This window comes from Aegilops tauschii, chromosome 6, assembly GCF_002575655.3.
Source record: "Aegilops tauschii subsp. strangulata cultivar AL8/78 chromosome 6, Aet v6.0, whole genome shotgun sequence".
In the NCBI taxonomy this organism is placed as follows: domain Eukaryota; kingdom Viridiplantae; phylum Streptophyta; class Magnoliopsida; order Poales; family Poaceae; genus Aegilops; species Aegilops tauschii.
The window spans coordinates 60971803-60996188 of NC_053040.3; the positions used below are offsets into that span (position 1 = coordinate 60971803).

General features: G+C 46.5%; 1 protein-coding gene across 1 annotated transcript; it reads left to right on the forward strand.

Moving 5' to 3' along the window:
* The first annotated feature begins 18995 nt into the window (after positions 1 to 18995).
* Positions 18996 to 23631, forward strand: LOC109782369 (uncharacterized). Its single transcript, XM_073501013.1, has 2 exons — positions 18996 to 19409; positions 23052 to 23631. The coding sequence occupies exons 1-2, from the start codon at positions 19155 to 19157 to the stop codon at positions 23286 to 23288; spliced, it is 492 nt and encodes a 163-aa protein (XP_073357114.1). The 5' UTR covers positions 18996 to 19154; the 3' UTR covers positions 23289 to 23631.
* The last annotated feature ends 755 nt before the right edge of the window (positions 23632 to 24386 follow it).

Consider the following 24386-nt stretch of genomic DNA (forward strand, 5'->3'; position numbering starts at 1 on the left):
TTTGTTTCGTTTTTGAACGTACAATATACTCCCCCTATCCTTTCTAGTTTACATATAAGTTTTATGTGTAGTCAAAGTATCTCTACTTTGATAAAAAAAAGGTATCAACATTCAACAACGCCCAATCAATATTGTTAGATTCGTACGTACTCCTAGATTTGTACTCGAGATGGTTTCCAATTTGACTATTGACAAGATTAATAGTACATGAGATGTATAATGTGAAAATTATATCATTGGAAACTCCTTTCACATACGAATTTGACTGTATGCTTTGTGTAAGTTGCATGTCATATATTATTACTCTAACATTTGGTCAAAGTTAGCCTCAAAAAACGCATTAGACCCTGTATGCTTTGTGTAAGTTGCATGTCATATATTATTACTCTAACATTTGTGTAAGTTGCATGTCATATATTATTACTCTAACATTTGGTCAAAGTAGTATAGTGGAAGTGGATCCTCTGACGTAGGTATCCCTGCCTTACCCTCCCTTTCGGTCACTTACTGGCGGACCCCATGCTTGCTAGGCCCCGCATGTCAGTTACTCAATGGGTTCGGCCATGTCAGGGGATCCTCATCCGTAGTATACTCCCTCTGTTTTTATTTACTCCGCATAAAATGGAGGGAGTGGTGGTATAATAAATGACGCGGGCGGGGGAGGGGGAGGGACGTCGGTTTGCTCTCAACTACGGTCCCACAAGCTAGCGAAAACGCAAGACGAAGCGCGTTCCATTCGATGAGCGACGTGGAGGGTCCAGCGTGTCGGGCTACAACGCGAACGCGACAAGAGTGATGTACAGTCAAAACCGATTGACCGGTCGTCACCGAAACCACTATTCACACCAGAACCTTCGCTGCTCGGCCTACGCCAGCCACTGCCCTAAAACCACACCAAATCTCCAGCCCATTCCCCCACCTTTCGATCCCCTAGCCCGCATCAAGCGTCCCCTAGTTCGCCGGAAAGCCATGGTGCGCCGCAAGATCACTTACTACAAGATGCTGACACCGGAGCGCCGCGCAGAAATCGCGGCGGTGGTCGGCGCCACAGACCTCCGTTCCCAAGCTCGCTTTGCGGCCGACCAATCCCCGAGTTCTCTGGAGCCAAGCTACGAGGAGGAGGAAGCCGATCCAATGTTCATGGCGGAGGTCGCGGCGCAGAAGGCCCCCGATGGGTATGAGACGATGGACGTCGACTTCGTGCCGGCGTCCGAGTCCCCCATGGTGCAGGCGGACCAGCAGTTCAACATGGCGATACTAAAGGAGGACCGGGAGGCAGAGGCTCAACTCGACACGGAGCGCGCGCATGCCGCTGCCATCGAGGCTCTCCTGCAGGCGGAACCGGATGTCGTGGATGTGAACCGGGTGGCGGAGGCTCAACTTGAGGCGGAGCGCGCGGATGCCGCTGCCATCGAGGCCCTCCTGCAGGCGGAACCGGACGTCCTGGACTTGAACCAGGCGGCAGAGGCTCGACTCGACGCAGAGCGCGCGGATGCCGCTCTCATCGACGCCCTCCTGCAGGCGGAACCGGACGTCCTGGACTTGAACCGGGCGGCGGAGGCTCGACTCGACGCGGAGCGCGCTGCCCTCGAGGCCCTCCTGCACGCGGAACCGGACGTCCTCGACTTGAACCGGGCTGTGCTCTCGTCCGTGCAAAGCGCCCGCACGCTCTGCTTGAACGAGTAGCTAGAGGCCGAGGACAACCACGGTGCGGAGACACACGTCGGCAGCGACGGCTGGTTCGCGCCGGCAGCCAAAGACGACGAGGCCGTCTCTTTCCGCGAGCAGTGATAGTTTTTCTTTATGTTGTTGTTTTTATGGATCTTTTGCTATGTAAAAACATATATTTGTTATGCAAGTCGCCTGACTTGGGTCAGTCTACCATTTCAGGCGGTTGGATGAATATCCTACGTCTCCTAACCCTTCTTTCCTTCTTCCTCACCTCTTCTTCTTCCCCAACAGACCACCGCACGGGCTGTACGGATACTCCCCAACATGCGGTTGGATAAACATACTCTATGAACGAAAATTATGTGTCAGCGATAGGAAGGCTGAGTTTGGTTTGTTCACATGCGACAGCACATGTCAGTGAGGGTGTGTTCCCTTGGTTGGGTTTGCGGCGTGCAGGAGCGACCGTGTGAGGGTGCGGTGCGACCGCGGCATGCAGGAGCGACCGTGTGAGGGTGCAGTGCCACCGCGACAGCCGTGCGCAAGTGTACCTCCTTCTCATTTTGAAAACTTTAGGCAAGCTTGGCAAAAATGTGTGGCGAAGTTTGGCAATGCAAGGCCTAGACCCAAACAGGATAAGTACGTACGTACTAGGAGTACTAGTGTTAAAAAAGAAAGGAGGGGTTTTCCTTCGCGGGATTTAATCGATACAAATCCTCGTTTCACGTGTCAATTAATGCGTATTTTTTTCTCCAAAGACCAAAGAGCTAACCATCTCACTCCTCATCGCTTGATTAATGCAGCGCCATGCAAACCAACCTTCTCACTTCCGCATGCATGCAGGGGATATTAATGTCCTTGGTTGCTAAACCCATCAATTTTGCCTCGATTAGTGTTAGTGGCCCTTTGCAAATTGTAATTTTGATATACTGGCCTTGTGTACAAAAAATGGAGGTAGTAACTATATTTGACTTCCTTCCCCATTGCGGTGACGTCGATGATATCTTTTTTTCTGGTGGTTTGGCGAAGTGCGTTCAACGGAGAACACCATCGAGGGAGACCACGGTAAGTCGTTCGCAAGTGCCGCCTGCAAGCCGAGACAACCGCCTATTTGCATCCAGGAAGTCCTTTACTAGTACTACTAGGAGTACTAGTGCCGTGAGATGGTTTCTCGAAGAAGACGATGGAGAAGCGGAGGCAGCGAAGAGTGAAATGATGGTTGTTTCGTCCGTGCTTTTGTGATTTGACACCTCACTGCTTTGTGATTTGTGATAGAAGGGACAGGGGAGTAGACTCTGTGCTCTATACTGTACTACATGCGTCCAAGCATGGGAGAAAGAGGAGAGACGTTGCATTTTTCTATTCCTTCAATCAATCAATCAGGGAGCTTCGGTTCCATCTTTTTGGCTTTGGCAACACCGTCCACAATGGTTCCCACGATGCCAAAAGCTATTTTCACATTTGGCTACACATTGTGGATGCCCTTAACCGTACCACTTGGTTTTGCTCCTGTGTGCTATCTATACATATCTCAATTATATTGATCTAAAAAATTATAGAATCAAGATTAGTAAAAAGGAGGTGATTTTGCCGCGCGGATGGCGGGGGAGGTTTCTTATTTGAGCAATGCTACATCCACGTAATGGTTTACGTAAAGTTACGAACTGATGTGATGTGGGACTATTTGATTGGATTAAAGGAGAGGATTAGGCCCACCCCACCTGAAAATCAGGGGGGCATATATATATTAGATGGAAAGTATACGTAGCAGCTACGTAGCCCTTTGTAAGTCTAGGATTAGGCTTCTTATTTTCAGAGGACGTTGTCCTGGCGGTTTGCTAACATGCGGTCCCACGTGTCAGTGCCTTACCAAGCCGATCCGCGTCCCACATGAGGCAGAACAACGGCAGAAGCAACACGTGGTTAAGTTGAAGAAGATGAGGGAGAAGCGGATTCAGCAATGAGTGAAATGATGTGATGGTTGCTTCGTCCCTCCAACTTAACTGCGGGAAAGGTGCAGCTTTGTGATTTGACGCCTCATTTCTCATTACTACGCCGGCGCCATGACTGGGGTGCTTCACCCCGGCTGCTCTGCACTGTATTCCGGTATGGCACGTGGACCCGGTAGCTTGATGTCCCACATGTCGGCGAAAGGGACTAGAAGATTTATGAAAGCGAGCGCTTCACTCTTATGACGGAGGAGTAGACGACACGACGGCCCAGTGAACTGTCACTTGTAGTACTGTATAGTACTATAGTTTTGCTATTTCGCATGATCCATCGATACAAACCTGATTAAACAGGAAAGGGCGGGATTTTTCCCGCACGGTAGATGATACTGGCCATACATTTCAAAGGCAATTTTAATGTATGCAAACTGAATAATTATAAGTAACAATATGATATCTAGTAAAACTAAAAACACATATGATTTATTGTGTTAGAGTGTAGTAGTAGTGCTGTATTGCATAGTTGTTAGATGTAACATGCGAGAACGTGTAGAGATGTAGTTTTGGAGGGCCTACAGAGAGAAAAGCGTAATACGGTCATCGAACTTCAGAATAAGCTGATTACGGTCACTATATAGGTTTTGCGGTGATTATACGGTCACTTGCTCACAGTTCAGCATCGGATTGCACTCTGTTGACCGGCCAAATAGTCTGCGTGGCGCCATGTTGACTAGTTAAATTGACCATGTTCCTTGTGGGTCCCACCTGTCAGTTCGCATAGGCAAAAGGTCAGATAAACACCAATTTACACAGGCGCGACAAGACTCCAACCCGTGCGCGGGAATCACCTGGTTGTGTATGTGTCTGTCAGGGCCTGATGTGTGCGCATGCACGTGTAGGTTGAGCAGTTGAGCGTGAGAGTGTGTGTTGGTCGTGTGGTGTACTGGTGTGTGCATGCATGCGTTTGTGTGTGCGTGTGAGTGTTGCGTGCGTGCGTGTGAGTGTTGCGTGCGTGTGTGGCTGCGTGTGTACGTGTGAGTGTTGCGTGCGTGCGTGGGTGCATGTGTTTGTGTGAGTGTTGCGTGGATGCAGTTCGTATGCATGCGTGCGTGTGTGTATAATCACCACACCAGCTCCTGTGTGTTAAAACAGACGGCTCAGCATACCAATACAAGGCCACCTTGTCCACTGTGCCCGCGGTCATGACTTCGAACCACCGTCCAAATATTTGTTTGTCGTTTGTTTTCATTCTTACTAGCAAGATGCCCGTGCGTTGCACGTAACATCAAGATGCATTTGTATGACTTGTTTATCTTGTGAGAGAAAAGGATGAACGAGGGAAGGCCTTATTTGCAAATGTGGAGAGGTGTGTGGGTACCTTTTTGCAAATCGCCATAGTTTCTTTCCTATCCGTCAGATATAAATCAGACGGCCTATATTGCAGGATGGCAGGCACACCATCATCACCAACTCTGTTTTTTATAAGAGTGTATTTTATGTATTTTATAAGAGTGTAGATGTAGAGTAGATACAAGTCAACAGGTGGGCACGATGGTAGTGAGATAATGTGATGCAACACTAGAGGTGCCACGTGGAGCGTTTAACTGGTCAACTAGTCATGTCATGAGCAAATACAGAGTTGTACGGTGAGCCCGTGACTGTATAATAACCACTAAACGTAAATGGTGACCGTAATGAGTGGATTCTGAAGTCCAATGTACGTATCGTGCTTTCGCTTCAAATACAATGATCGTCATTGCATATATCGCGAGAGAAAGATGAAACATGCGTGAATTTTCTGGGGGCTTACTTTTAGAGGACCTGGAGATAGTTTTGTGTGCATACGTGAAAGGGGCATAAAGGGGGTATGCGATGGAGAGAGAGATGCTCTTCGTTTCTCTTTATTATGACTAACTTTGTATATAGTATAAAAATATACAAATTCACAGTGCGGAATAAATATCATTGTGGGCACCATGCAATGCAAATTAGCGTTCGTACTCCTCCATATAACTTTGTAATGTTGTATATATGTAGAAACTCTAAAATGATTTTTTGGCCACACTTTATTCAAAAGGAATGTTGTATGCGAAATAAACATGAAGAGAGGGCTTTTTAGATCAATGGGGTACGTGATGTAACATGTGTGAATGTGTAGTTGATGCATTTGGCGGGGCCTAGAGAGGTATGTGTGTGTATTACGTATTCGAGAGAGGCATGGATAGAGGGGCCAACGGGGGGGCGTGGGAGAGATAGCACGAGAAATGAGAGTGGTCTAGAGAGAGAGAGAGACGAATATGACGTCACGACAAGAGATTCCATTCCCTTGAGTGTGTATATGCAAGGGGGGAGGGAATAGAGGCACCAGGAGAAATTTTCTGTGTGTGTGGTGTTTGTGTTGGTATGTGTGGGTGTGAGAAGATAATGAGACGTGGGGGCAGAGGGTGTGTCGCCGCGTGAGGTCCGGTGGGTCGAGGTGAGGCCCTTCGTTCGATTCTGTCCTGCGCCACATTGGTCGGCCCGTGGCGCATTTAGGAAGACCCATGGATGACTAGTCGTACAAGACAAAGATAGCAGAATTGTGAAGGACTCTGTGTCGACTGACAAAGCCGGCTAGGATTTGTAACCCTAGGTTCTCGGACTAAGGTAACCCCTTTATCTCTGATATTACTATTCATCCAACCTAACTTTAAGGGGCATCCTACAGAATGCTCTGCTAGAATCGTACTCGTCGATTAGGAAGAGAGGTGCGAGACAATGCGTGAGAGACAGGTGTAAAGATAATGTGCGTACATGAGACACGTAGGCAGGTCCATGTATATAGAAAGGGTCGATGAGGATTGTGTGTGTGTATGTTTGCAAGAGGAAGAGTGCTTGTGATAAAGGTTAGTGAAAACAGTTGTAAATGGTTACGAGAGGGAGGGAGGGTTATATCTAGAGCATGTGTGCGAGAAAGACACCTCGGGAGAGAGTGTGTGAGCATGTGTGAGAGACCATCGATGGAGAGTGAAACTACACGTAAAAGACTGCTCTACACATTGATTAAAGATATAAATTGTATCCAAATATTAGGATGGGATCATGATATTTGTAATTCGCGTAAGGAGCGGTCATTGATCCATCAGACATCTAGATTCTATCGAATTTGAGCATGTCTATGTTATTATTCGACACAATTGATCCACATAGTTAGTATTTTGAACTCTAGACAATGCATCGCTTTAGCAATCGAATATAAACGTGAGTATAGTTCATATTGTGTGTGTAAAGCGCATTATACATATGAAAGTTACACAATGGACATTATAAATAGCTACCTATGAACTAGCATACATTTGAATTCAACTTAAGGTGGTTTAAAAAAATCGAATTCAACATGAAGTCCATTCAATTATTTGAATTTGATATCATGGCATTTGTAAACCATACCTAAATTATGGGGGCACCAATCTTTGCTCTGATTTTGTACATAATAGCATATGTAGTCGTGTACAAAATAGATTCAAATTTAGCTCCTCCATTCCAAAATAACCGTAGTTATAGGATTTTCAAGTGTCAAAATTTCAAAAAGAAGCGGATAATTTAATGAGGTTTTCAAACATACAAGGTCAAATATAACGTTGTCTATTTAGGTCAATCCTCATAGTTCAAGAGTACTCTAAACATGAATGCTTGTGTTTCAAAATTTCGAACGAAGCGCCAAAAGAGCCTCTACTCGCCCGAAACCGCGTGAGACCAATGTTTGGTAGTACAAGGAAATTACTTTTCTAATAACTCCGACCCGTGAAACCTACCGGCCCGACGTCCAAAGGTCTAAACCGGGGTAGGTTTGTAGCTTCATCTAGACGCCACGCAACCGCATCCGAAAAACATTCATACACAATGGCCGCCTAAACACACATGCGCGCAGTCGAAATCGCTCCCGCCCACTATTTGGGACACCTAGGATTACCATCCTACCCTCGACCCGCAGTAGGTCCGAAATTTAAGAGGGGGGCAAAGTTTGTACTTTCCCCAAATTTCAAACAAGCGCGTCCCATCTTCTGTTCAAAAAAGCCAAAAACAAGCGCGTCCCAGACCGAAACATGGTTCCCCCCCCACCCGTCCGATTCCCCATTCGTACTCCGTGGGCACCAAAACTACCTCTCCACCAGCCGTGAAACCCCGGCGTCCTCCGTCCGCCACCCCATCCCACCCATCAACCGCCGCCCTCCTCCATCACGCCGGAGCCGATACCCCGACGTCGTCGTCCATCGCAACCTCAACCGCAACGCCCTCCACGGCTAGTAGTTGAAGCCGAGGCCGAGCCGTCCGTACCCGAGCCAGTTCAACCACGCCGTCCTGCGCCTCACCGCTGCCGCTCCAACTTCGCCACCCTCCACCGCACCGGTGCTGTTCCTGCTACACCGCCCTTCGCTGCCTCGAATCTGCTTCCCCTCCGCCGACATACGACCACGGCAACACAGTCAACAATTTGGCCATGGGTTCGTCCAAGCCTGCACCCTCCAGAACATCGGTTTCCCCGGTAAAAAGAAGAATATCGGCGCGACATGTGGAGGTGACCACACCGGCAACCAAAAAAGGTACTCCTCTTCCCTTATTCGTGCAAATCTTACGTCTCTGCTTGCACGGTATTCATCCCACAGAAGACACTAGTTGACCGCTTCTTCTTGATACTAGATGTTCCTAGTAACTCGCGATGCACAAGGTTTCTCCTCATATACAATTTCACCTTAGCTAGAGGTCCGTCGCTCCCCTGAATTTCAATTTCTGGCCAGTTGATTCCCAATTAACGGAAGCATTCCCCGGCGTAACAGGCGCTAGTATGCCTATTACGCCGGGGAAGCAACGCCTTGGTGTTTATATTAGGGGCGTGTGCGGCCTAGAGCTACTGGCGCCCGATCTGGAGGTCGGCCGGGATTAAAGGGATGGCCTGGGGGCGCTGCCAAGCACGACGGTGGTGTGAGGTCGATGGGAGGGCGGGGCAGCGGAGGCAGGGGTCTGGGTCGGTGATCGCTGGCGGTTCGAGAAAGATCGTCAACAGTGACTGGCGGGAGGTAGACGAAGGCCATCTGCCCGTTCCTTATAGATCAGACGGTTCATTAAAAAAATTGACTAACCTATTTATTTTCAGTCGAATGTTATCTTAGATATGACCACATGTGGTGGTGTGCTGGAGGAGTACCTGCATTTCCTGTGCTCATATATTACAAAATCATACGGAGTAGAATCTAATTTTGTTTGCCATGCAATGTTGTAGAGCTATCATATGTCTCGTGTCATTTATTTTTCAACCACCTGCTATCTGCTACTTTTACAGTGCACTAGTTCTGCACACACTTCACCCTTACTCTCACTATTGTGTTTTTATGCAAGGGTATTTCAGACTCTGCTGCCATGAGAGAAGCCAAAAAGAAAAGAGAGAAGTCGCTCCAGCTTCGTATGCGGGTAGGCAAGACACGTTACAGCGCTATAAAGGGTGCAGTGTCAGCAGATGGAGACGGTAAACGTAGCTCTGGAGTTGATGACCTCGCTCGCAATGAACCACCATCCCAGGTGCTTGCTTTAACTTCGCGGTGTCATATGTGGTTGCATGTTCCATATGGTGTCTAGCTTGTATTCGAAAGGCCGAAGTCGGTAAGATAAGGAAAGATATTTTTTTGCATGAACCACCATCCCGTGAGCACCAGAAGACAAAGAGCTAGTCAGGGCACTGGTCGAGCCAGTGACAAGCCCAGCAAAGATAGGCATCACCTGGAAGCCAACTAAAAAGCTGCGATGGTGGCGAAGCAGCCCGCCTCCCACCAGGCTCTCAGGTCCTAGATGATCATGCTCACCACTCCAGCCGGATGTCTAGCTTGTATTGCTTCCAATTTGGTTAAATTGCATCTGCTTAGCTTACACATTATACCTTTGAATATGACATACCTTTCTGTTTTTGGTACATACTAGTACATCTGTGTATTAACCATGTTCTTACATCAAACTAATGTTCTTGTGTATCCCTCATCAATCACTTATGACGAGGCAGGCAGGCAAGGGGACTACTCCTCATTTAAAGAATGCAGCGTCAGCCTCCCGACATGATTCTCAAGAAACAGAAATGCTAGATGAAGATAGTGAACGTAGCTCTGTAGTTGATTACAACATTTCCCCTACACTAGCATCGCAGGTGCTTGCTCTAACTTGGCAGTGTGATATGTAGTTGCATGTTGCATATGGTGTCTAGATTGTAATTCTTCCAATCTGGTTAAACTGCATGTGCTAGTCTGCTTAGCTTATACATTATACCTGTTAATGTGACATGCCTTCCTGTATTTAGTACATAGTACATCTGTCTATTAAGCATGTCCTTACATAAAACTATTGTTTTTTTTGTATCCCGCATCAATCAACATGACGAGACACCTTTAGTATATGCAGTGCGATATTACTTGCATCTTTCATATGATTTATAGCATGCGCTGCTTCTAATTTGTTGAAATTCCATTTATGATGGGACGCTTTTAACTTGGAAGAGTCATATTGGTTGCATCTTTCATGTGGTGTCTAGCTTGCATTGCTTCTTATTTGCTGGAATGGTTTATGCTTAGTTTACACAAACAGTTGTGAACATGCCATGCCGTCCTGTTTTTCGTACATATTCCATCCTGGTATCATGTGTTTGCCTTACATCAAAGTAGTGATTGTCAGTATCATGCATGAATGAGTTTTGAAGAGAGAATTTTATTGCTTTTTCTTGTCGGTTTTACTTGACAATTCAAAATCAATAAAGCGGAAGGAAGTTAGCAAGGCAGCGGATAAAGGTGCTCCTTCCGAACGGAGGGCCTCTACAGTTTCTACTCCTCCACACCCCCAAGATGATTTCCAAGACAACACATGCATAGACACTCAACAAAGCTGTGTTTGTGATGAGCATGTCTCCCCTAGTGCAGCATCACCGGTGCTCCCTCTAACTTGGCGCTGTTATATGTGGTTGCATGTTATGTGTGATGTCTAGCTTGTATTGCTTCTAATTTTGTTGAATTCCATCTGCTTACTTTACACATTATACTTGAATAAGACACGTGTTCCTGTTTCTAGAACATACAATATCTGTCTATCACACCATGTTCTTACATCAAATTACTACTGTTGTGTAACCTGCAACAATCACTTATCATAAGACACGTTTGACTTCGGAGTGTGATATAGGTTACATCTCACATTCTTTTCTAGCTTGTACTACTAATTTGTTGAAATGGCACTTATGACGAGATAGTTTTAACTTGGTAGAGTGGTATTCGTTGCATCTTTCGTATGGTGTCTAGCTTTCATTGCTTCTAATTTGTTGAAATGCCTTCTCCTTAGTTTACACATCATAAGCTGTGAATATGCAATGCTATGAATATGCAATGGCACTAATGACGAGAGACCTCTAACATGGTAGTGTGATGTTGTTTGCACCTTGCATATGATTTATTTCTTGTACTGCTTCACATTTGTTTAAACGCCATTTATGATGAGACATTGTTAACTTGGCAGAGCGATATTTGTAGCATCTTTCATATGGTGTCTACCTTCCATTGCATTGCTTCTAATTTGGTGAAATGTCTTCTTCTTAGTTTACACATCATAGTTCTGGTTATCTCTTCCGTCCTGTTTTTCATACATATTACATCCTCCTATCATGTGGTTGTCTAACATCAAAGTTCAGTTCGTCTGCATCACGCATCAATTTGTTCTGAAGAACTAAATTGTTATTCGTTTTTCTTGTCGGCTTGACTTAACATGGCACAGAGAAAGAGGAAGAAACACAGAATGGCAGGGAATGAGAAGCGGATGAATCTTGCAGATTCTGCTGGTACTGATGGTGCAATAGAAGGTCAAAGTCCAGCGGAAAATTCTACAAACACGGCATCCCATGCTACACGAGTTGCAAAAAAAGCCAAACAGAAACAAATAGCTGCCACCAAACAAGCAGAGACAGCCCTAGTTCTTGCAACACCTACCACAGTACTACCAGCTGCACGACTTACTCGTGCGTCAACTGAGCTAGCAGCACGTTCCCAAGCTCCCTTGCCACCTGACACTACTTCCCAAGCACTCTTGACACAAGACGAGTTGGCAATATCAGATGAACCTTGTGAGCTTCAACAGCAAGAAGGTAGTTGCTGGAGTCAAGTTACAGTTGCATGCTTCTTTATATGTAGTCTCACAGTTTGATGTACACTAACACTTTATTCGTTGTTGGACTAGCACCTAGGCGCAAGAGGAAACAAACATCAGGGATAATGCTCGATAGGTTAACTAAATCTAGAGGAGGAAGAATGGAGATCCGTTTTGAGGCAGGTTTAAAAAGGCCACGTGATGCTACAGAGTCAGCCAAGTTAGTATCAGAGGCAGCGGTTGCCGTTAGGTGTCATGTACGTATCCTCCCAACATGGATTCAGTACAGGAATGACAAAGACGAAACCCAGTTCAACACCTTCGTCGACCATTTATCTGTAAGTATGGTTATGTATGGAAACTAGTAAGATCGTCTTGCTCTCTCCCATACTTTCTAGGTTGCTGATAATGAGACTCCCATAATTTTCAATAGATGAGGTTCAAGTTGGATAGCCAAGATGATGCAACCAAACAATCTTGCACCCATGTTTTCAAGTCTGCTCTGCGACAGTATCGGTATAACTTGAGGAAAACTCACTTTGAAGGCAAGGCTAACAGTGAACTTTCCCAAACATCTCTAGTGGAAAATATATCGGATGAAGACTGGAGGGGCCTTGTTAAACACTGGTCTGATCCGAAGTATCAGGTACATTATATATATGTGATCAGATCACATGTTGAAGTCCTATTTACGCATGTGCCACACAAATGTATCTTCTTGTAGGTGAACTGTTCAAAGAACAAGGCCAACCGTACGAAAGTGAAATTCCAACAGACGACAGGATCTCGTAGCTATATTGCACACTGCGAGGCTCTTGTAATTAGCTACTGTTTCACTCTTTTTGCTGTACCATATTATCAGATCTATATTGACTTGTTCGAAATGCAGAGGAAAGCCCGCAAGGACCAAAAAGTACCCGAACCAAATGTTGTGGAAATCTTCAAGGACTGTCACACCAGCAAGAAGAAGGGCATGACTACACCAGTCAAAGCCACTATTGTAAGTCCTTAATCCTCATGCCTTTTAACTACTACTTACTCTGACTTGTGCCTTGAACTGCATGGTTTGCAGCCAATGTCTATTACTCTTTTCAATTTTATACACAATTGTCTTAGCGTATCATTGCACCTTACAAGGTTTAAAAGAGAGGAGTGATGTTCCTTTGATCTTGACCCGTAATCTAGTTCCGTGCTGGACTTGCCCACACAACGTTACAATTGACTGTTTGTCTGTTCTCAGTTGTTTTGTGATATGAATGATGTCATACTATGCTTACCATATTATAAACTTCGTCTCTTTATCCTTAGCCCTCAATACAATGTGAAGAAATAGACAATACATTAGCGATGGTACATGGTCATATGTTTGGAACCTGGTTTTATTATGTACTTTGCAATAAAATACAACTAATTTTTTACATGGGTTCACCAGAATAAGTTATGTATATAGACCAAAGCTATTTTGTTTGGTTTTGCTGCCTCCTTAATATCTTCTGTTCTGGTACTACTAATGTAAAACCTCAACTTTTCAGCGAGCTATGGAAAAAATGGTGGAACCGCCACCTTCTGAAGGTGGCGAGGCAACTATAACCGCAATGTCAGCTCTTACTGCAGTGGGTCAGTACCTGTCCACTAACAGTGCCAAAAGCACGTTCCTGCATAATACTGGGTTGGTTGTTAAGGCAATATCGTCCAAACTGCCTCATGATCAAGATATGCAAGCTCAAAGCAATGTTGTATCTGCGCTCCAGACACAAGTCCATTCCCTAACAGAGACCCTTTGTGAAACAAGGAGAAACATTGCTCAATGTCGTCAAGATATGCATGGTTTTGAAACCAGACTATCAGACATTTGCTATGTTGTTCAGGAGCCTAGGGGAAATGAAGGCGAGGGTTATGGTGCTCCATCGGACAATACAGCATGAAAACATAACAGTCAGGTCAAATGAACTGAGCTTCTGAACTTCTGGTGGTGCATTTATCTGCTAGACTGTTAAATTTTATGCCAAGCTTCCTTTTGTTATATAGTTGTAATTTGTTTTGGTGCGATACAAAATTTATTCTTAACTTGCAGCCACCGATTGAAGAAAACAGCAAGCCATTTTTGTATAGTGTAGGGTGTTCCCTATATTTGCACTGGTGGCGATCTTTGATGCCGAGTGGATGTAATCTGTGCAATCGCATTAATAGCCTAGCGTTAGTTTCGGCCTTATTTATTTCCTAGTCTTCTTTTTCCCTGGTTTGCTAGTGGTCGCAACTACCATGGGTCATATACGGGCCGTAGGATCCATGGGTCTCCTACGAGCCGTCGATAAATGGGCCTGTAATCGGTGGGCCTCGGGCCGTCGGATAAATGGGTCTACATGGGCCGTAATCGGGCGTAATTGGTATCGGCCCAGCACGGTAACAGGCCATTAACAGGCCGTAGGACAGCAAAGGCTTAATTCTGTCACAGGCATAACGGGTCGTTAATGGGCCAGAATATAGGACGGGCTGGAAACGGCGCAACGGGTTAACAGGCCAGAAACGGGCCGACTCTTGCCATGGGTCGAATTTGGCCCATTAGGGTAACAGGCCAGTAACGGGCCGACTCTTGCCATGGGCCGAATTTGACCCATTAGGGGAACAGGCCAGCAACGGGCCGACTCTTGCCATGGGCCGAATTTGGACCATTAGGGGAACAGGCCAGTAACGGGCCGGAAGTAATCGCGGGCCGAAAAGGAGCCCAAGAACGTATGGGCCGTCAATAGGCCGAAAGCTAACACGGGCTGGAAACGGCCCATGTAAATCACGGGCCGTTAACGGGTATAAAGAAAATTACTGTTCATTATGGGCTAGAGTCACCGTGGGCCTGTAAAGGGCCGAAAGATACGAAGGCCTCATATGGGCCGAAAGACGTCGTGGGCCATACATGGGCCGAAAGTGAAATGGGCTGGTGTTATATTCGACGACCCACATGACGTTGTTGGGCCGATTTCCTTTAGGGCCTAACGGGCCGTGAGTTAACGGGCCGTAAAATGGGCTATTTGCGAAGAGACCGTTAACAGGCTTTTCATGGGCCAGCCCGTTAACTTTTGACCAAGTCAAACGGGCCGGCTTTGTAAGCTAAATGGGCTAGTGGTGGGCCGTGGCACGTGTCGACATATTATAGGCGCCTATCTGACCCACCGACGAGCTGACACGTGTTTCGTCCGGCCAATAAGAATTTTACACGTGGAAATTTCCCATTGGTCAGGGCTGTTAACGGGTTATCGGATCCAAAACCCGACCCGATAGCTTAACGGCATTCCATTACGGTGGATGCCATGTGTCGGTCACCCTTGACGAAAGCACTTCTGTGACGCGTGATTTATCGTCATGGAAGTGGACACTTCCGTGATGATAATTTTGGTAATGTCATGGAACACTTCTACGACAACACAGGTATGACTATCTTGATTCTGTCATAAAATCGTCATGGATGTACATGCATGACAAAAAACGCGACCTACTGTGACAAACACGTATCATCACGGAAGTATTTTTTTTTTGTAGTGCGGATCGTCCCCGGCGACCTCGTCGTTGTGCACATATCAGGACTCGGACTGAAGGTTCAGATCTACAACCACGACTCCTCGGTCATGTGCAGGTTTCGTTGCAGCAGGCACAATTGCGTTGGTAACATCGAGCGGGCTATGTAGTTAAGTTAAGTAAGGTGTTAGTGGAGAACTTTTATGGTGTGTGGCGAGACTTGTGCTGGGAACTTGTTCATATTTTGGCCAGGAGCAGCACCCTGGCATGGAGCAAGGAAGGAGGATGCCCGTGCTTTTAATCTAGACTTATGCTATGTAGTTAAGTAGTTTGCTGTCATTTCCTTGCTTGCTGTGTTAAGTTTGCTGTCATTACATTGCTTGTTTGATCTTCCCGTTCTGCTGTTGCTGTTGTGTTGATCATGTGGTGGTAAGGCCACCACATTTGAATGGGGTGAGCAGAACACAAACGTTGTTTGCAACCAAACAGCTGAAGTTTGCATCTGCTCACACCCTAAGCACAAAAACGTCAACCAAACAGCAGGGGGGTAAATGCTGCTCCATGCGATGCAGACAACCAAACAGGTTGCATCTGCTGCATATGAGGCTGCATTTCATCAACCAGGCTGGCTGGAGATGGACATGCAATGCAACTATTGTTGCAAACTGCAACCAAACACGCCCTAGGTGTCAAGACCTTGTATCATACTTAGGATCCAGAATCAACAACCCCATGGTAACAACAAAAGATAACATGTCGTTGTTGGTTACGGGTTGAGGAAGCATGACTAAACTACAGAGTGAGAGCCAACGGTTCACAAGATTCCCAAAACACATGGATATGCAAAACATAGGAATTGGATACCGTGATATGTGTTGCTATATTCATGAACATGTTGTTGAATTACCAGTAGGACCAGCGGCATAATTCATTGAAAAGAACTTACATGTGGTTGAACTCAATGAAAAATATCCTTTGAAAATGCATGTAAAATACTCCCTCCGTCCAAAATAAGTGTCTCAACTTTATACTAACTTTAGTGGATGGAGAGAGTAGATTATAAGGGAAACTCATGGCCACTTTTAGCCCGCATGAATATAAAAGTGTATCCACAAAAAACACAAGATATGACTGAAAAATTGTATGCACAAAACAGATGAATTAAAAAGACGCATGAATTTTGTAAACTTAGGTGCTTGATTGATAGAATTTTTTCAAAATCACATAAATTCTAATAAACACAATCAAATTGAACTTAAACCGCCTCCAAAGGCATACTCCCTCACTTACAGTTTAGAAGGCTCGCACATATTTCTCGACCATCAATTGGACCAACATTACAAGTTATATGTCATAAAAATATTTCAAGAGAAACTTTATTTGAATACGAATTCAGTTATATATATTCTTTGTTTGGCATATAACTTGTTTTGGTTGGTCAAAATGATGATCTGAAAATACACCCAAGCCTTATAAAACCAAAAGAGAGGAAGTAATCAAGATGTTATTATGTCGCTAAAGACAGTCGTCTCATTCACTGCATGTACAATTTCTAAAAAGCGAAAAAGTGGTTCAATTGGATTGTAGATTTTTGGTTACCTTTCCCTGGAAACTAGGATTGAAGGAAAAGTTGATCAGTTTCTGAATAATGGCATTAAATATATTTTTTCTACTCCTCCTACCCCCTCCCCCTCCCCCCCCCCCCACCGGCACACACAACTCGTTAGAAGAAATTGCAAAGCAATATAGTACCTTGTGAAATTCTGAACAAAATATGCTCTAACTACAAAGAACTAGCAAGACTTTGAGTTTATAGGTGGAAGTTTATTCAGGGTCTAGGCTTGAGAAGCTGGTTATTTGTCCTAACCCATGTTTGGTGTGTAGCGGAAAATAGTAGTATGAATCTGAGAGAAAGGTTTCTCAAACTTTCATTTCATACCACTAATTCCCACCTAACCAAACATGATATAGGTTTACCGAAAAAGGTCCCCCCCCCCCGCTTTATATTTTAAAGCAATCATCACTACATACATCTGAGCAAGCCGAGCACACACACGCCACCACGACACACAACAAACACACCCAAGGCTGGATACAAAGGTGCCGAGCACCATCACACCCCTCGGACACAAACCAAGCCAACAAAATATGAGCTACAAAGAACCACTTGGAGCCACCGAGGGAGTGAGACGGTCCATGACGAAGTAAGGACTCCAAGACGATGCCTCCCAGAAGGGTACGGCCACGGATAGCCGCCATCGCCCGATCCGCAGATCAAGTTTTCACCCGGAGCGACGCAGGGGGTGGGAGCACCGCGACGGAGCCTTCAAGAAGAATACGACGTCCATGGACGCCGCCACCGATGACCAGAAAAGGACCGGGCAAGTGATGAACCCCGATGCCCGCACTCCGCCGACACACCCCTGCTCCGCCAAACACCCGCAGCCACATCCCCCGCGAAACCATGGCTGCCTGCCTGCACCTGAGATGCACGTTTCGCCCCCGAACGCCATGCCTCTTGCCGCCAGGGCCGTCACCCAACATCCAGACACCCCCAAGACCATCCAAAGAGATCAACTTTGCCCCAAAGGAGCACCACCGACCGACAAACTGCAGCATACATCCTGCCTTGAACATCGCCGGAGCTGCGGCAGCCAACACGCGGCCAGGGAAAGGGGGAGGTGGGGGAGCGGACGCATCCGGACCGGCACACCCCTGTGCCAGTGACGGGGGCCCGAGCACGTCGGCGCCACCCATCCCTCCAGCCAGCCTCCCCACCGGACACACCCCTGTGCTGCCCCATCTCAGCGGCCGACGTAACACCGCGCAAGGCCACCGACGCAGACCCGACCACCGGCAAGGGGGGCCCCAAGTACAACCGCCGAACGCCAAGAATACTCACCGGGGAGCCCATCCGCCCTGCCGCCGTCGTCCAGCCGGTGGGACGACTGGATTCTGACCAGCACTCCCACCTACCACCGCCGCTGCGCCTCCACCACCACCAGCGGAATCCACGGTAGGGGCGGACGCCCGCAGCCCGCGCCGTCCGTGGCCCTCGCCGGCTGGACCCAGATCTGGCCGAACGCTGCGCACCACCTCTGTTGCAACCGCTTCATGCCGCGGCCCACAACTCGCCTCGCCGCCGCCAGCTACTGCTGCCGCACCCCGAGCAAACGTCGCTCCGTCGCCCGCTCCAGAGGCCCACGACTGCCGGACCGAGAGGGGGAAGTAGAGGGCCCCGCCGCCGCCAGCACTGGCCGGGCTTTGCCCGCCAGTACGTCGAGGAGGGAGGCTCAAGGAAGGGGAGGGACTGGGGGCGGCGCTAGGGTCCCCCCCCCCCCCCCCGGTCGCTCGCGGGAGCGCCGCGGGAGGGGGGGGTTCAGTCGATATAGGTTTCATGGAAAAGAGAAAGATGGAAGAAGGCAAACCATCAAGCCATAAAAAATCATGGTAAAGAAACCAAGCCAAAGAAACTAGGAAAATGATTTATTTTACGGGAATGTTAAAAATCTGGTGCCGGAATCAAAATCTGACTTTCGGGATTGGCGAATTATGTTGTCATGAGCATGCCAATTTTCTTCAACAAGCATGATTTGCCATTCTACGGTCAGATTTGTCATTCTTAAAAATCCGACATCAGATTTGTAGCGAATTATTTTATCCGCTGCAAAATATATAAATGCACATTTTTCTTTCTATTCAGAACTTATCGAACAAGAAGAGGAGAAGTTGCTTCCCCACGTCTCAGCCCAGAACTCCAAGCAGCGAAAGGAAGGAAGGAGGCATATCCCCATCTCCCACCGACCATTGACATTCGCGCCCGGCCGCCGTCGGATCAACCGCCGCTCCCCCTCCCCCTCCCGCGGGATCCCGCCGGCGATGGGCTTCTTCCGCCGGATCGCCGGCATCTTCGGCGGCTCCAGGGACGACGCCGACCACCACCACGACGCCGGCGGCGGCGGCGGCGGCGGCGGGGACGTCCCGCACGAGAAGGTGGCCGCTGCCGCCGCCGCGGCGGCGGCCTCCGGGCACGCTACTAGGCGCGGATTCAGCGTCCAGGTGCCCGTGCCGGTCGACCGGCCGGCGGCCGGGCCCGTGCTGGCGCCCTGCCCCGCGGGAGACGGCGGCGTCCAGGTATCCCCCCCCGTACTACGCGGTGATGTGCGTGCTGCCTGTAGTTCCGCTGCTCCTCGTAGGTCTTGTATTCACTAGCGCGTGAGATCTTGGTAGAGCTCTTACTCTTTTTTTTTTTATCTTTCTATCTACTGTACTGCTAGTTGAAATGTATGATTACTCGCCGAATTGCTGGAGTTCGAGCAGTAGCTCAGATTGTGGGAATCTCGGGCTCTGAGGATCTTGCCCGTCACAGCATCGCATATACTGCGATTAGATGGCGGCGCCTTGGACGAATCCAATCTTGGCTGACGGCTGTGCCAGTTCTGTACTGCTTTTTAGCTTCATGACGTGGGTTTGCTTTGCGTGCTTATGCAAACTTTAGGTTTTAGGGCGTCTGTTCTCCTTTTCTCCTGTTCTGACAATTGCAGTGCAGCTGTACGTTTTTAGAATTTGGTATTGGCAGGCGACCATGGATACTATAGCTCCTGGTCCTGGTGCTGCAGTCCCCCCCCCCCCCCCCCCCCCCCCTCCCCATCAGTTTCAGGTTGTGCGGGTGTAGGTTCCTTATGCAACTTTGTGAAGATTATATTTAGTCCACCGCCAAAAGATGTGACCTTCTTGGTCATGACTTGGGCAACGTAGCTAGTCGGTTTAGCACAGTGATGCCTTTTTTAACTGCAATAGAGGGAAGCTGCAAAATGGTTTAGAAATGACGCCAACATATTTTGCTAGTCACTCAGAAGAGGGGAGCCTTACCATGTATTGGTGAACTTTGTACCTGACTGTTACGGAGGGTTTGGAAAGGAGCTCACCCAGAAAATAAGCAATGTGCATAATTCGTGTTAAAACTTTTGTTGTTCATTGAGGGCCATACTTTGTGTCTGATAGATTATGCTGTGCATGGGGTGTACACTGAGATATTTTCCATTAGAAGGTAGGATATCGTGCCATCGTTCGGATGCATGAGGAAGTATATGACTTCATCACTTCAAAACTTAGTTTGAGATACCAATTGTTTAGAACATATTAAGGCAGGCATATATCTTTAGAGTACAAATTCATTTGGTTATTGATCAATTATGTAGCCGCTCTTCTAATTCTCATGTTTATTAATCAATTATGTAGCCACTCTTCTACAAGCTTAACTCGTTTCATCTGGTTGCCCGTTTCTTTTTCTAGTTTAATACTTATTTTAATCTGGTAGGCATACTTTATCATGTTTTAGAGATACCAGCAGGACCTCTGTCAATTCATTAAGTAAAGAATAAATTTTGTTACAAACACGTCCACTTACATGGCTTGCAGACTACTCCTAAAAAGAGAAACAGTGGGCGCCGGCCGCACCTACTTGGCCACATTCCGAGCGTAGCACCATTGACCATCGTATAGGTGCACCTTGTCCCCCAGCTCACCATACATGCAGGCCCACGAAACATGGCTACTAGCATCATCTAACTGCCCACAATGACTAAATGAAAACCCGAGAAACCAACCCATTGATGAGGACCACCACTACAAATTCTATGCTGATGACACAAAGCACTGAGTGGCATCTATCAGGTAGTTGTGGTTGCCTTCCCCTTGGCGGTAACCTTCTTGTTTTTATTCTTGTTCACGTTCTCCGCATTCTTCATACGGCGTTAGCACCGTGAATGGACCAAGTTGGCAATGGACTCTTGAAATTGAAGTCCACATTTTCTATGAGGCCTGCACAACTCCTTTTTTCCCAAGCTCTGGCTTCACGTCCAAAAAAACACATGCACGCGCAAGTAACTCCTGCGCCTCAGACTTGCTCTTGTTTCTAAACCCTTCCTTCTGCTTCTGCTTGATGTGACTGCTTCAGTGGGGTTTGTTGATGCCATGCCCATGCCGGCCTCCATAGGCACCTGCTTAGAAACAGGACCACATCTTGGTTTAGCAAGAATTGGCACCAGCACTGGTCTAAGATCATGGCCAAGAAGTCACTGAGCTTGCCACGGAAGCTTGTACTGCGTAATTAACAACACATCTGCAGGGCATCTTTGTCCATAGGCTGCTCGATGAGCGGCCTGGATGTCAGCTTAGCTAAGCATTTTTTGGAATTCAAGTCCTTTTGCTTTTGGTACTTATCCAAGTTCAGTAGTGATTCAAAATTACCAGCTCTAGGTCCTAGCTAATGGACTTGCTCATCTGGTGGTTGCTGACTCGCTGTTGACTTGTTGGTTTAGGTGTTTTTCTAGTGCCTGTAAGAATTGTGCAATTGATACTCCACCAGTACTTTTTTGATAATGGCAAGGGCCAAATGGGATAATTAACTCATGATGAGTTTACCCGTTTTTGCTTTTTTGGTATTCAATGTTAGTTTGCTGAGCGTTGATAGTTTTTATGCAATTATGGTCTATTTAACTCAAAAGCACAATTTTAGTTGTCTATTCAGTATGTTGTCGTCCTTCAGTATGTTGTTGTCCTATTTCTCTTTTAAGAGTCGCTTCGGGATGTGAATCCTTTTAGTCTGATTAGATCTGGTATGACCATTTAGCCTACTCTATCGTTGGATTTGACTCTGGTATTATGTGATGTGTAATGTGTTATACGGAATTAGACCTTTTGGTTCTGATTTTGATATTGTTTAGTCTGGGAGCGCCCCTTGTTCGATCCTTGAGCAGTTACTGGTGATGTCCTACAGTAATCCCAGGATAGAGATGCACCTTACAGTGCCTAGTGCAAATAGAGCTGTTCCCCTGTTTTTTGTTAAAAATGTTTTTTTGCTGCGAATACAATATTATCGTTTTTGTTATGCATAATTTATGTGATAGTCTATGGTATTGGATAGCGGATATGAGTTACTGTCATGTGTCACCATTAAATGATGAACTAGACCTAGCACTTGCACTAGACTGTACACAAATGTATAATGTACAGAATTTCCCAAATCCATCACGAGTGGTGCCTAGACACTTCTCCAAAGTTTGATGTGGACTTGGAAATCTGGCTGCTGCTACACTTACTGATGGTTGATATAACTTCTACAAATATGAGTTTGGATATGCATCATATTCATATGTCATTCAAGTGATCATGCCCATTTTAAGCATAAAGGTCACACATGTGGTTTAATAATTTGTTATCTGCCCAGGTCCGACATTGGATCAAGGGCCACAGTTACTCTAATATACCTTATTCTCCAAGTTGCATAAAATATCTGTGGTATTGAACGCCAGGAATTTGAAGATAGCATTCAGGGATTACTGATCACCAAATCTGTTGTAGGACACCAGACTAGCTTTGTGTGCGTGCATGTGTGAGCGCTTGCTCTGTGGGTTGGTGCATGGGTGGGTGGGAAGATCTTAAGAAGAGTGTATGTGGAGCATTCTGTGTGTTGCACAAGCCCATGGTTTTTCTGTACACTCTAGCTACCAAATTTGGTGTTATTTGCCTACTCTTGACGAGCAAATGACAAAACACATCACCGTTTTCTCTAGTGATGCAATACAGGATGTCAGTTGTTACCCATCAATTGTTCTTTTTTTTGGAAGGTTGTGCTATCAACACATTAAAATGTTTGTTTCGTATCATGAAAAATGTGAAATTCCTGCGATGTTGTAAACTACCTGAGATTTTGCTGTTTCCATCGTGTTGTTTGAATACGAATTTATTCATGCCATGTCTTCATCCAACCAGGGTTTCCGGTGGTATACAAGGAGGTTAAGGATTGACGAAGACGGCGACGTCGCCGACGAGTTCTTGGACGAGGTCCTCCCCGAAAGCTCGAACAACAGCGACGCGAGCCCAGCTGGAAGGTTCCAGGTGAAATACAACACGAGACCAACCGCTCTAGCGATGAGGAAGCAAACGGTCGCCGTAGACGGCGACATCCGCCATTGTGTGGAGCATCAAGGGCAGCTCCAGTGGGTGTGAGGGTGTAAACGCAAGCCTGGGTTCTAGCGCGCCTTCGGCTGCCGCCTCGAGAACTGTCATCCACTCCCCCTCCGGCCCGAGGAGCAAAGGAGCTTTACCTTGTGCCCCTCACCGTCTGGAGCCTCTGAGGAGTGGGTCTGGTTTGCACCATTCTCAGTTGAGTGTGTTGGGATCAGGCCTGGTTTCATGGCTGATCAGATCCCTTGTACCACTATTAGTAGCTGTACATTGTTGGACAGTGAGTGGAAAGCAGACAAAGCTGAATTGGTGAAGGGGGGACGTGTACTTTCAAATAGAGCAACCAACTAAACCCTTGAACTGAAGGGCTGGTGACTTTGTGCGAGATCCCTTTTTTTGCCTGCTGTTCTCGGTCTATTTCTTTTTCCTCATCTAGGATCCGTCATGGTGGATTATGAATTTACGATGATTTGTTTACGTGAACAACCTTGTGCGATAATCATATTTACAACATAGACTACCACGACCTACAACCACAAAGCTTCGTTCATTGCACTGCTCTTTGATTTCATTGATGGGACTGTAATGTGATGTTGATTTGAATTTATACATCCTCGAGCTTGAAGCATTGTATGTTTTGATTGTACAGTAGAAAGAACAAAAGAAGGGTCTTTTCAATGAGTTTGAGTCAATGAAAAACAAAATCCTATCAAATATAATCCTAGACTTTAAACTCTGATTCCTCGAGACCCCTGCATTGCTTTCATACATCCGCCGTCGCCAGTGCGATGATTTTCAAGAATAAAGGGATGCGATGAATGTGACCTTAAGCAGCAGCGATTTTGTGAATTCCTCTATTTAAGGTCCAACAAACCATGACACTGCAATCATACATCTTTTCTCTTCTTCGGTTTCCACACTTTTAGGACCCTCGCTCATTCCACAAGTTGCTCTTATAAAAATCTGAAGTTGTCTCCATCCTTTGGCAGCGAAAAAACTCATGTGAAACATAATACTCAACCTTAAACCCTAATTTCTTGAGAACCCGGCCACTACATAACTTTCATGCATCCACTGCCGCCGGAGCGATAATTTCGCAAAATCCCACGTGCTTTGATCATAAGATTCGACGATCCATGA

Coding starts and splice junctions, on each gene's coding strand:
- LOC109782369 (XM_073501013.1), top strand. CDS start 19,155: ATGGGCTTCTTCCGCCGGATCGCCGGCATCTTCGGCGGCTCCAGGGAC. Junction 19,410..23,051: donor CGGGAGACGGCGGCGTCCAG/GTATCCCCCCCC, acceptor TCATCCAACCAG/GGTTTCCGGTGGTATACAAG.